We start from the raw sequence: 12890 nt of genomic DNA, 5'->3' as shown, positions 1-12890 counted from the left end.
GATAACAACCTTCTTGATTTCAAGCATTGAATGTAAGGTGGTTAAGACTTAAGACTAGGGTCTGTATGTACAAAAACAAGTTAGACCGAGGTTAGACTTAGGGAGGGATCCCTTTGATCTTTTCTTTTCCTCCTTTGCTACTAGCAAAGTCCAAAAAATAAACAGCAGGCATCTAATATTAAGCTACATGTATTTGCCTTAAATGGATCTATAATAATATAGAATAAGGTATGTAAGTTCCAAAAAGTTCCTTCTCCCTAGGACTAATCTCCATAGTTGGACCAAAGTTAGACCCGGTCTAACTTATTTTGTGCATACGGACCTAAGGCTCCTCCAAATTAACACTTGTCTATGCATATTGCAAGTTGTTGCATACATTATAGGTATTACTTGCATGTACCTCATAAATAAAATCTCATGTAGATGCAATGATTTGAATAAAGAGATCATTATATGTGACATGGAGTCCAAAGTTGGCAAATTTGAAATTGAGATAAAAGCAAAAATATGGAGAAATACAATAAAATACATAAGAAAAAAAACATCACAAAATTTCATAACTTTAGAACTAAGTATGCTAGGCCTTTGGTGTTTTAGTATATGATAGCCTAATGCTTGTATACAGTAATGATTGGAGTAACTCAATTTTCAAAAATGCCTCATTTGGCCTCCATGGACCAGATTGTGTCACATATTAGTAAAATTTATTTTCAAATATTTGTGCAGTAATGCATATGATAATGAAGCATATTATTATATATGCTTCATATTATTATACCTGGACTAGTTGAAAACTGGGAGCAATTTGTGAACCTGGGCCAATTTTGGCCAACAGACAAGTTCATATAAGATTAGGGGTGAGAGCTGTTTAGACATTTGAAAGGTCCACCTATATTTTTGGCTCTACAAATGGTTGGGTGTGTGTCTGTCTGGTCTGGACTAATATTTAATCCTCTCTGCAGGTGACACACAATAACCAATGAACTTCTAAATTGGTAGGATGATAGAGTATGTTGAACTCTTGTGCTATATAATTATGTGTCATTTTCTTTGGCATATTTGAAAGTTATTTGCTTTAATTTTAGTTTACTAGTTAATAGTTGCAGTACATTAAAGGACCACATTTACACTGTGTCAAAAGTCAGCTATCAAATCTCTTTCCAACCAGCTGTTTGTTGAACAGAAAGATTTGATCCAGGTATACCAGCTTAAAATGGGGAACAAGACAAGATAAAAACTAATGCAGTATGTAAAATATGGGGGTGTACACTATTAAACACTGCACTAGTTGAAATCCAAAACCACAGGGATAGACAAAAGTGAACAAAGATCTTTTTTATCTATCCCTGTGGTTTTGGATTTCTACTATAGTGCAGTGTTAGTGTAAACCTCATGGTTTACATATACTGCATTAGTTTTTATCTTGTCTTTGTCTTGTTCCCCACTTCAAGTTGGTATAGATGGCTCAAATCTTTCTGTTTTTATATATTCTAGGTATCCTCTTGTATCATCCTTTGATCCTGGTGTGTTTTATACCTCGTCCATTTGAGACACCATTATACCCACTTTGAACTGTTTGTTGATTTATTCATTATAGGAGGCAGGTGATGATGTTGCTAATGAGGATGGTACTACAGGAAGTGTTACTAAGGTAAGATTGACAGACAGGGTTGCCACAAGATTCACATAACCACACAATTGGGCTACCATGCAATAATCTGTACACATGTATTGAAATATATCCAAAATTGAAAATGCTTGTCAATTATGCAAATATACAAAAGAGTAGGTTGGGTGAAAAGTCATCAGAAATACTTTAGGCTAAGTTTCAGGTCAAACATCTGCAGAATGTGGCAAATGATGTATCATTTAACCAAATATGGGCAAACATTAGACATTATCAGCAATGTTTGCCAATTTAGGTCATTAACTTTATTGATGAATGATAAAAACAATAAAATAAAATAATTAAATGCCAATAGTGATTATGTATACAAAATGCATTTTTATGAGCAATTTTGCACTTTTTAAAATTTTAAGTTATTTGGTGTCCTCATTTAGTTTTGTGTTTGTTTTCATTTGGTGTTGTATGACAGGCTGTATCATCCCAACCTACTACACCAAGGGAGTCACCCATGCCACCTGTAACCATTCATGATGTCCAATTATCCAAGCCGCTATTACATATGAAGATTAAACCAACACCATCTGTAGTCACAGGTAAACTTAGAATAAAGTGGGTTTGTTGTGCTTGTACTTGTTTCTTTTGAATGTACTGTAAAGTAGTAATAGGATGCAAACATTTTTTATGAGTACAATGGTGAGAATATTTTCATGAGGTGAAGTATAGAGTGTTCCAAGCCTCAAAATAAGCAGATCTGGACCAGGAGCCACACATTTGGAAAAATCAGCTCATGGTCTTGAGATTTATCTAGTGAACCAGGAGCCATTTTTAAAGAGCTAAGAGGTATTTAAATTTTAATTGTACACATTAAATACAAAACCCGCTTTAACTACCAGGGATGTAGAGCCTGGTTCATATGATTTTGGTGTGGACCAGGACCAAAATGTTATACCATTGGGTAAATGGCTCCTGGGTGCCTGGTAATTTTGAAGCTTGGAGTGTTCCAATCAACAATCCCCACAGATATCCTTCTCAGTTGCCTACCTGAAGACTAAGTTAGTAAATAAGTTGCTACAGCAACTTGGACTAAATTGGTAAATAAGTTGCTACAGCAACTTTAAAAAAAAAAAAAAAGGTGGTAGTATCTCAAGTAAACTTTTAGAATAATTAGAAGCAACACCCATTATCTATAATTTGCAAGTCCATGTGGTCACCGCTCCCGCAAGTTAACTCTACACACCTTTTTATTAGCTGTGAATACAGTCTCATTCCCATCCTAATGCATTGTATGCTTGGTATTGCTGAACATAATTTGAAATAAAAATGGTAGAGTAATTATTTGAGGTTTTTCTAATAAATCAAATTCCAACTGACCGACCCCGTCTTCAACAGGGTGGTCGAGGACAAGCAAACAATTCATTTGTATCGGCTCAAAGAAAGATAACATTTGTCCATTTCAGCAAGTACATCAGTAGGTAACCAATTAGCCTCATTCAAAACCACAGATGACGGCAACATAATAGGGCTAGGCAATCGTCACATCATACAGGAACAACATCTTGAGATGAGACGCAATGTCTTCAAGCAGTTTCATGAAGAACAACTCAGATATCTACCAAAAGATGTGGACAAACCAAAGTAGGTGTTCAAGACTTGATTGACTTATTATCGCTATCATAATAAGGTTGGCAAGGGTTGGCCATGCAATAAACCACCAAGACAAGTTTGGCCTAAGGGGAGGAAATATTGTGAAATACCAAGGAATATTCATCAGCTTGTGTTGTAGTAGCTTTAGTATACATTAAGGAGTTGCCTACATTAAGGGGTTACCTTGTTTAAATGAAGTTGCTTTAGATTTTGGAAGATACTTGTTAATCATATTTAAAAGGGCATTTCGTGATCCACAGCATCATCCCCCCTACTTTTCTCAAAAAAAGTTGAGATTTTTATACCACTTGAAACCTCTGGCTATGTAATGTTTATTTATTTGTTCAGCAAAAATAGCATGAAATAAATTTGAATTACGTTCTTGTACATCAGAATGAACACATTGTCTATGGAGCAGTGTATTACACATAATCACACATGTACAGAACTCGCAAACACAAAATCGGAAACAACTGAAATTTTGAGAATAAACTTTTTTGTGGATATCTACTAGAAAATGACATAAAAGGAGGATGCTAGGATCACAAAATACTCCTTTAAGAGGAGCTTAAATTAATAAATGATTGAACTTATATGATGACACTGAGGTACTGGTTTTGATCACAATTGGCAAGGATGTTTGTCAAAACCCCAGCAGTGCAAAACCCTGTCTCTATCCAGTCAATCCTGGCATATAGTGTTATTGTTGCATGGAAGGAGTAGACTCCCCTTAGTTACAATGTATATACCTTTACTTAATCTAATTACAGTTTCATGCATGCACATATAATTGGAAGATAGAACATTGCTGTACAGTGATTGATAACTATTTAACAAAATTGAACTTTTCCACAGACTCAGAGCCCAGTGCTTATTTCTGAACCCCAGTCTTATCCTGCCAGCTGGGTTGGAGACTAATGCAGATGTTCCTAATAGCATAGCAGTAGCATGGACTGGAAGCACCAATATATGTCATTATAACCTCATCAAACCAGTCAAAGGTATGTTTTAAGAAAGGAACTAGCAGACTAAAGTCACTGAATATTTATAATTTGATTCACCTCAAGTTCGGTAGTGACGCATAGTGCACACATAAAGTTAATCATGTAGAGCATACACTCACACATACAAGAGCGGTTTATCGGCACGCTTGCGGTGCCACCGCGAAAAAGCATGAATGTCACTACCAAACTTGAAGCGAATCAATGTATAGGAGAAATATGAATAGATATGCAAATTTGTCATGTAAATAATCTGCTGTTAATTTTGTTTTTGAATTCTTTAACCTGGGTCACTCATTTATTCATCAGTGGATAATATAATTAATTCTTTGTTCTTCCATGAGGCTCATGGAAGAGCAGAGTCGTAGAATTTGTGATATGAAATCCAGATATCTTGAAATAACAGTAATTTGAAAGTTGATTTATTTGACCTCTGTTCCTGCACCAGTTGAAACTCACACACACGGTCATAGCAGACGTAAACAATCCATCACCATTGGTAAGTAATAAATGCTGCCCTCGCTTGATGGATTATGTCTAGTGGCAAGTATTTTATGTTACTGAATTATGTAGGCTTTGTCTTCAAGCTGCTTTTAAAATCCAGCTTTGACCTTTTGCCTGCACTTTACACATGCACAGGACACATCGTTTTTGACAAGTGGCAAAATATTGTGAGGAAGAAAAAAGCCCCAGCAACACTAATCTGTTTAGTGGGGGGAATTACACTGAGCAGATAATCAGAAATCTCAGAGATTATCATATATTATAGTAAATTGCTGTAAACATTTGACTGAACATACTTTACTAACTATGTTGCATGATAAATGCACTGTCTCTGATTGGCTGCTGATGAGATCTGCTGTTGTTGATGAACTATGCATTATTTGGTTGGTCTTGTCAACATTGCAGAAGTACGCTATCATCAAAAGTTTACAGCAATTTATTATAAGGTGAAAAATTACATTTCAATTCTCAGACATGTAATAGGACTATCTGTAAAAAAATCACAAAGGATGGTGGATTTTAAAAGCAGCTTCAGAAAAAAATTGGCTACCATCAATCAATCATATCAATCAGTCAGTCACTTAATCAACCAATCAATCAATTGATCAATTATCAATCCCTCTCTTGATCAATGAATCATTTAATAAATAAATCAATACCATTTTCAGTCAATCAATAAACATGTTCATGCACCCATGTTCATTCCATATGAATAATAAATGCAACATTTCATTGATCAAGCCTTTATAAGCAAAATTCTGCAAATCAAATGATTGGTAAAATTGATAAACAAACAAAGAATTACACATTATCAACATGCAAATAACTTTCAAATAAGTATATATTCTATTTGTGGCAGCAGTTATTATTACATGATGCTACAAAACTACCTACTGATTGAAACATATAACCTATATATATTGTCAGCAAATTTATGGAAATTTTATTTTGTACATGTTATGAATGTAATTGGGACCCTGTGTTATGCATATGCTTACCCTGAATAGCAGTCACTTACATATTGTAAGATTAGATAGATAAGTCAATATCACCCTGCAGAACCCTTGCTTATGTGTAAAAAAATCTTGTTGGTTTCTTTCATTTTTGCCTGCAAAATGCTACTTGGTGCTAAATGAATTAAGTGTTTAATTTGAAATTACTTTTAATTTAATAGACCCTATCGAATAAACTCAATTGTGTAACAATTATAATGGCAGACATGTTGGTTCTAAGTTCTAAGTATCAGAGGGACAGGTCTCTAGTTTGATTCCACAACCATTCATACAAATCACCTGTTTTATCGTATTATCATGTAAACTGCCCTGTAGAAACCTCTTGGAGTGCAGAATATTTTATTTAAATGAGGATGAGTGACGTAGTATTTGATATAATAGGGTCTGTATGTAAGAAATGTGAATTATGGCCCAACATGCAGTCATTGTATATATGTTATGCTCAAAAATTATTGTCACTTTATCAATTCCTTCCCATATATACATGTATTACCTTGAACATACCATGAAATGATCTGTTTTTCATGTTTATTTATTAAGATTTTCAATACATTTTACACAAATGTCATGTCATTATGCTATCTATCACATATAAATTGGAAGTTGGAAACAATGTTTTCAAGACCATTCTGTAGTACCACACCAAAAGGTCACTACTGACATATTCATTATTTTGAGACACTAGACAGAGAGTGCTTATATTGCTTCTCACATCAAAATTGGTATTGATGTGCACGGTTTAGGTTGCGTAGCCCTATCACATGCACACCCTTAGATTATTAATACACAGATTGGAATTTTGCATGCCTGTGCCCTCTAAGCGCATTTCGAATTCAGCTGGCGCTTGGTACAGCGTACAGACCTGGCGACATCGCTTATCTTACGCGAGAAGTTTCTTTTGTGTACGCTCGCGCTGTTTGCACTATTTTGAGTTTGCTCACGCGGTACCTGACTTAGCGTCGATCCCCTGAGGCAACATGCCATGTTTCCGCGGTATGTGCACACCATTCTCAGAATCGCAGCATAATTTACTTGTGTGTAAAGGCAGCACAATCATAATGCTCTTTCACATACTGATGCATTTTGATGTTAATACCAATCTGAGGAGAGAAGCAGTATACACCAGGCACAAAAAGAAACTCGTCAGTTATATTCATCCTTGCTGTTCAATAACTTGATAATTTTGGATTATTCTGAAATATACATTTTATTAATTGGACTTTGCTTTCTCATTTGACACCCTATTTGTGAAAAACGAACAAGAATTGACCAAGATATTCGCCTTCAAAGCCTCAAACCCCAAAATCAAAAGTTGCATTTTCAACGATTTTCAATGGGAACGCATCGTTGTATTGCACACAAGCACCACGGGCCAATCAATAAAGCACACAGTGTAACAGGCACAATTGAATCGTTAAAATTGCAACTTTTCATTTTGGGGTTTCAGAGTTTGGAGGCGCATATCTTGGACAATTCTTTCTCAATGTTCACAAACAGGGTGTCAAATGAGAAAGAAGAGTCCAATTAACAAAATGTATATTTCAAAATAATCCAAAATTATCAAGTTATTGAACAGCAAGGATGAATATAACTGACGAGTTTCTTTTTGTGCCTGGTGTAGTTTGCATCGAATGCATACCAAGGGGTTGGATTTAGGGTTATAGAGTTTTGAAATTTATGTGATGCAGATGTGAAGAATATGGGTAAAACCAGTCTGAAGCTATCTAAAGTAAAGGCTGACTCGGCAAAATGTCAGTAGTGTCTTTTGTTGTGATGGTTGGGCAGCATTGATGTGAGGAGTTCAGATGCAAAAACACATATATCCATTTTTCTCAATTTGAGATGTAGGCAAATATGACTGGTCAAATATAAAGAACTTAATAAGAAAATATGTGCTCGTTTTGGTCATAGTTTCAAAAATGTATATTGGAATTTTTGAAATAGGGTGTCAAATGAAAACCAGCATTAAGGCATTATGTGGTAGGCTTTAATAATATCTCAAAAAGTTGAAAATGACATTATATATTATTTTGTGTTTTGCATCTGAAGTTTTCATGTTACCATGTTCAGTTCAGTAATTAAAAGCAACCGCAGTAGTAGACCATCTTCATCATGGGTGCAGGCATAGTATATTAAATCTTAACCACAACGGCAGTGTGTGATGACAATATATCACACCGTAAATTTACTTGTCCAAAATGTCAAACCAAACCAAAAGGTGTCATCTGGGTGTGCTAGGCTTCCTTATGTAAGCTTTAGGTGTTAATGCTAGTCTTAACCATGTTTAACTTTGTCTACATATACCAGCTGTTGAACAATAATATTGTGCTGATGTTGACATGTAATATCTTTATTAATTATAACTTATTAATTAAAATAGATTTCATATATAGGTGTGCCAGGCTATATTTAGCCAACTACCTTGCTTATCTTGCTCTTATTGACTCATATAATATATTTAGTTCAAGGTCCCTCTGGATAACAAATGCCTGTCAATTCATTCTATATATAAATTTGAATTTAATATGAGAGCCGCCCACTTTAATGAAAGCTATACATATTTTTTCCACTGGTGAGTTAAGTCATTGAAACAAAAAACCAGTTTGGATACAACTAACAAGGAACTTCATCTGAACTTTTATTTTAAACTTAGCAGAATTTTTTGTATCAAAATGACAAGATGTTTTCAATTGTAAAGCCTAATTTATACTCAATCTAGAAAACTGAAAATCACACATTTTATTTATTTCCATTGTCAGGTGAATCTAGTGGATCAATTGATAACCATGCTTTTGCAAAAGCAATCTTTAATTTTTTTCCACTCTGGAGTTATATTGTTTGTCACATGAGCTGCACTTAGAGAATAAACGATAGAAATTTTTGTTTTTACTATCCTCTACCATGACTGATAGACGACAGGCATGCAGGTCCAATATTTTGAGTAGTGGATGCAGGCGCAACTACGATGAAAATATTGGACCTGCCTGTCGTCTATCATAGGTAGAGGATAGTAAAAACAAAAATTCCTATCGTTTATTCTCATTTTTAATTAGTTAAATATTATTTTAATAACTGTAAACTATTTTTAAAGCAAAAACTAAGTTATCATCATAAAAACTCCCCTTATTATAAAATGAACGAAACTTGTTTACAACTTCACATATTCTGTTGCACGTACTGCTAGCGTGTGCGTGTATTCCGCGAACCTCTACAAACGTGTTACACGTTATCAACACTCATGATGACGTGGGGTCGTCTTCTACGGCCTGATAGACGGCACCCGAAATCATGCGATTGTCCATCAGATTATGTGTCTACGAACTAGACCACTCCCACTGACTAAGAATAGGCAATCACTGCCTATATAATTTTATCTTTATAGTCAAGCATTCAATATAAATGATGCTCTTTAAAAATTATTAATTTAAATGTAAAATGCATTCAAGTTGCCTGTCACTTGCCATTACGTAAAGTACCTTTGAACATATTTTGATTTTCATCCAGTTGGATCTATTATTTTGCAAAAATTCTTGACAAAGGTAAAAATGATGGCAAAAAAATAATAAAACAAGGTATAGTTTGATCAGCTTGTAATCGGTGGGCCTTCATAACATTGCAGATTAATATCAATATATTTTATTTTGAGAATTGTCTAGAGACCTCTTGCCAGAAGTATCACAAATTATTAATTTCCAGTCCTATTCTTTGACACGCAAAATATAGACCAGGCCTGTCAACTATATAGCACTCTTAACGTGGGTCTATATTTTCGGTGTAGTGGTAAAAACCTAAAATTTCCTGCTGATTACAAGCTGATCAAACTATAATATTGTTCATTGAAAACAGATGTCAACACATGATTGTATTCAAACCTGTTTGATTGATTGATTCATCATTTGGCATGGCAAAGAATTGATATAACAGGCTAATCTAAAGATAAATGGATCAGATAAGGTCACAGAAACAAGTAATTCAGTGTATAGAATTGTACACATGAACTCAAGTATAGCTTCATAAATTACTGTAGTTCCTGTAACTGCAATCTAGTGGATTACATTATATTTTATTACATCAGCTCTGAAGTATTTGAAGGATATTGTTATTTTAGGTCACCAGAGGACATTATTCAATGAAGTGTTATTGTTTTGTATTATTTTGTCTTTGTATATGGTCCATCAAGGTATATAAATCCTAATTAATTTGATTGATTTGGAGGATATCAGAAGTTTGAAAAGCATAGAGACATCCTCCCCATCAAATGTTACAATATGGCTTTAACAGGATATAATATGCTGAAATCATACCAAAATTGGGCTTGGTATTAAGATATGAGCTTAATTAATACAATAAACTGAACATACGATTGTGAAAATTTATGGTTCAGCCAGGTTGTAATAGATGTATTTGAGATAATCTGATTTGCTTCAGTATGAGTGGCAATATTTCACAACAAAACTTTGGCAGCCAGAAAAGTAGTCAGCCTGATGATATATCCAGGATAGGATGTGAAAAGGTAGATCAGATTATAATCACAAATTCATAATAAATTAAAAAAAATTCTGTTGCATCAATTTGAGCAACAAATGACCACATATCTTTGTTGATCATATCATGTATGTGTCATCACAACAGACAGATTGCAATGTGTCAGAATAAGTTGGACAGGGAGTTGGACAGTGCCCAACTTACATGTATGCCCCTTTATTTTTATTCAAGAAAGCACAACAGGCCATTCCATTTGAAAATCACACCCCTGTTGAGGAAGATTTTGGAATTCCAACCAAATCCAACAGTTTAAGCCATCCAGGCCCAACAATTTTCATTCCAAAATGTTGGAAAAGGCATGTGGACCCCGATTTGGACATCCACAGTGAGGTTTGGATTTCATGCAAATATCCAATGTAAATGTCATACACATATTTATTCACCCTCAACTTGCCTGTTGTATTATAGATATTGAAGGCAAACCTGAAGTGATCTGGCCATGTTCTAGTCCAGTGACAGCTTTAGCTACATCACCGTGTACATCCCTGCTAGCTATTGGTCAGAATGATGGAACAGTTACAGTATGGAACAAACAACAAGGTATTATCAATAAGACTAACACTGTAGATTACACACAAAGAGAGGTCTGTCTTGCTCTGTGAGTCAGTGGCATATCCTTACAAAGACTGCTATTCTGTGTTTAAGACTTTTAAATTAAAAGAATAAGCTGCATGCGGAACGGAAGAATGTCTCAAAATAACCTGCCAAGTCGCACTATAACTTCAAGGTGATGAATATGAATGAAGAACACTACAAACACATGTCCCTTTTAAAATTTGGAATTAAATCAAAATACTGGACTTACTATTTTTAGCAATGCCAGTATTTTGATTTAATTCCAACTTTCATGTTACTACAAAATGTACAACTGGATGACTGAGTACATTCATCAACATGTCCCTTTTGTTAGAAGACACACGTGAGTGAAGTGAATTTCTTTTTTGCAAATATGTACAATTAACTTTAAAGAGGCCATATGCCTCATCCCCAACTTTTCTTTAAAAAAAGGTTGAGAGTTTTTTATACCATTGGAATTAACCTCTGGCTACATAATTTTTGTATACCAAAAAATATTGGAGATTCATTCGCTTGGCAAAAACATTGTCAACTTTGTGTGTGGGGACGAAACATTTATTTGATTTTAAGCCTTTTTTAATGTATTATTGTTAAAACAAAATTTCAAGTTAGGAATTTAAGTGAAACTTGCTCCCCATTTTGTTTTTAGTGGCAAAATATGATCATTAATGGACCTTACCATTTAGTAATTCAAAATGGGAATCTTTTACCTTTGTGAAAGTTTGCAGGTGAAAAAAGAAAAACTTGGTGAGAAACAGATACAGGATATACATTTACTGCACTTGTATATCCCATGTTCATGTAGGGATGTTAATATTGTAATGTGGATGTAAAGGAAATGAATCATAAGGAACAGAATTTAGATGCAAAAAGCACTTTTTTCACAGGCTGTGTCTCTGTGTCATGTTTTCTGTGTGATGTAGATTGGGTGTACATGGTTGATAATGTGGGTAAAATGCAGCTAAAATGGGAGTAAGAACATGGTGGCTATTGGGTGATTCCAGTTGAAATCCATACCCCCTATGGAAGACATGAACATGATCTCCCACACAGGGAGTGTAAATTTCAAATGGCTTACATAAATGAGTAACTCCATTTGAAATATGCATGCCCTGTGTGAGAGATTAAGGTCATGTCTTTCATAGGTGGTCAGGTGTATGGATGTCACCTGGAATAGCCCCTTGATTGATTAAACCTATTTTCCCACCCCAATTACACTGTAGTTCATCCAAGGTAAATTAGTGATCATATTGTGAGCCATATAAAGATATGGGTAGCATTTAATGTCAGACCTATTGTATGATAACAATCATAACTATTTCCAAATATCTGTTCGGAAGTTGAATTAACCACAAATCTTCATATTTCTCTGTGTGTTGTCCAACAGGAATTCCCCTTGGTGTGAGTCACACATCTAGACATGGTGAAGTGAATTACTTGAGATTTATCACAGCTGCTCCATTTGAGAGGCCGGTCACTCAACCGTATCTCCAGTCACCTAAGGTAACAAACTTGTCTGACAAGTGCTCTTGGATTTATTCTCACTGAGAATATCATGTCTTGACTTATTATTCATCGTAACCAAGTAACCACCATAGCAATAGGTTAAAACAATTTCTGAATATATCGCACTGCACTACAAGCAGGTTACACTCATCACCTGTGTATGTCTGCAATCACAGATTGAATATGATACCGCTCTTTTCAAAGATACTAATCTTACAGGTGAGAGTGATCAGCATGATATGGTTCAATGCAGAGGTACCACATGAACGTACTAGTGCAGTGTGATATATTTTGTTTTAACCTATTGCTATGGTAGTTAATCCTGTTACATCATCACTTCTATGGCGAATATGTGATTTTAGTTAAGAGGTCTGATTGAAATAAAGTACTCTTCAGTACACTTCATTTCAGTAGACTTGAGAAACTGATGATCACATTATAGCTTAGACTGCTAAGAACACTTTTTGTGAAAGC

General features: G+C 34.8%; 1 protein-coding gene across 2 annotated transcripts in view; it reads left to right on the top strand.

The window, feature by feature from the left end:
* LOC140158569 (WD repeat-containing protein 93-like) overlaps nucleotides 1-12890 on the top strand; it is a 39817-nt gene that overhangs the window by 7084 nt on the left and 19843 nt on the right. The window contains exons 6-12 of one of the 2 annotated variants that reach the window (XM_072181705.1): nucleotides 1598-1651; nucleotides 2097-2220; nucleotides 3085-3262; nucleotides 4127-4272; nucleotides 4721-4771; nucleotides 10743-10874; nucleotides 12298-12413. In XM_072181705.1, the coding sequence (XP_072037806.1) occupies nucleotides 1598-1651; nucleotides 2097-2220; nucleotides 3085-3262; nucleotides 4127-4272; nucleotides 4721-4771; nucleotides 10743-10874; nucleotides 12298-12413 (801 nt within the window). The remainder of the gene's footprint in view (nucleotides 1-1597; nucleotides 1652-2096; nucleotides 2221-3084; nucleotides 3263-4126; nucleotides 4273-4720; nucleotides 4772-10742; nucleotides 10875-12297; nucleotides 12414-12890) is intronic. The other variant, XM_072181706.1, reaches the window with a different exon arrangement.

Source organism: Amphiura filiformis, chromosome 8, assembly GCF_039555335.1.
Source record: "Amphiura filiformis chromosome 8, Afil_fr2py, whole genome shotgun sequence".
In the NCBI taxonomy this organism is placed as follows: domain Eukaryota; kingdom Metazoa; phylum Echinodermata; class Ophiuroidea; order Amphilepidida; family Amphiuridae; genus Amphiura; species Amphiura filiformis.
The sequence above is the reverse complement of the archived record's forward strand: the minus strand, read 5'-3'. Positions and strand labels throughout refer to the sequence as shown.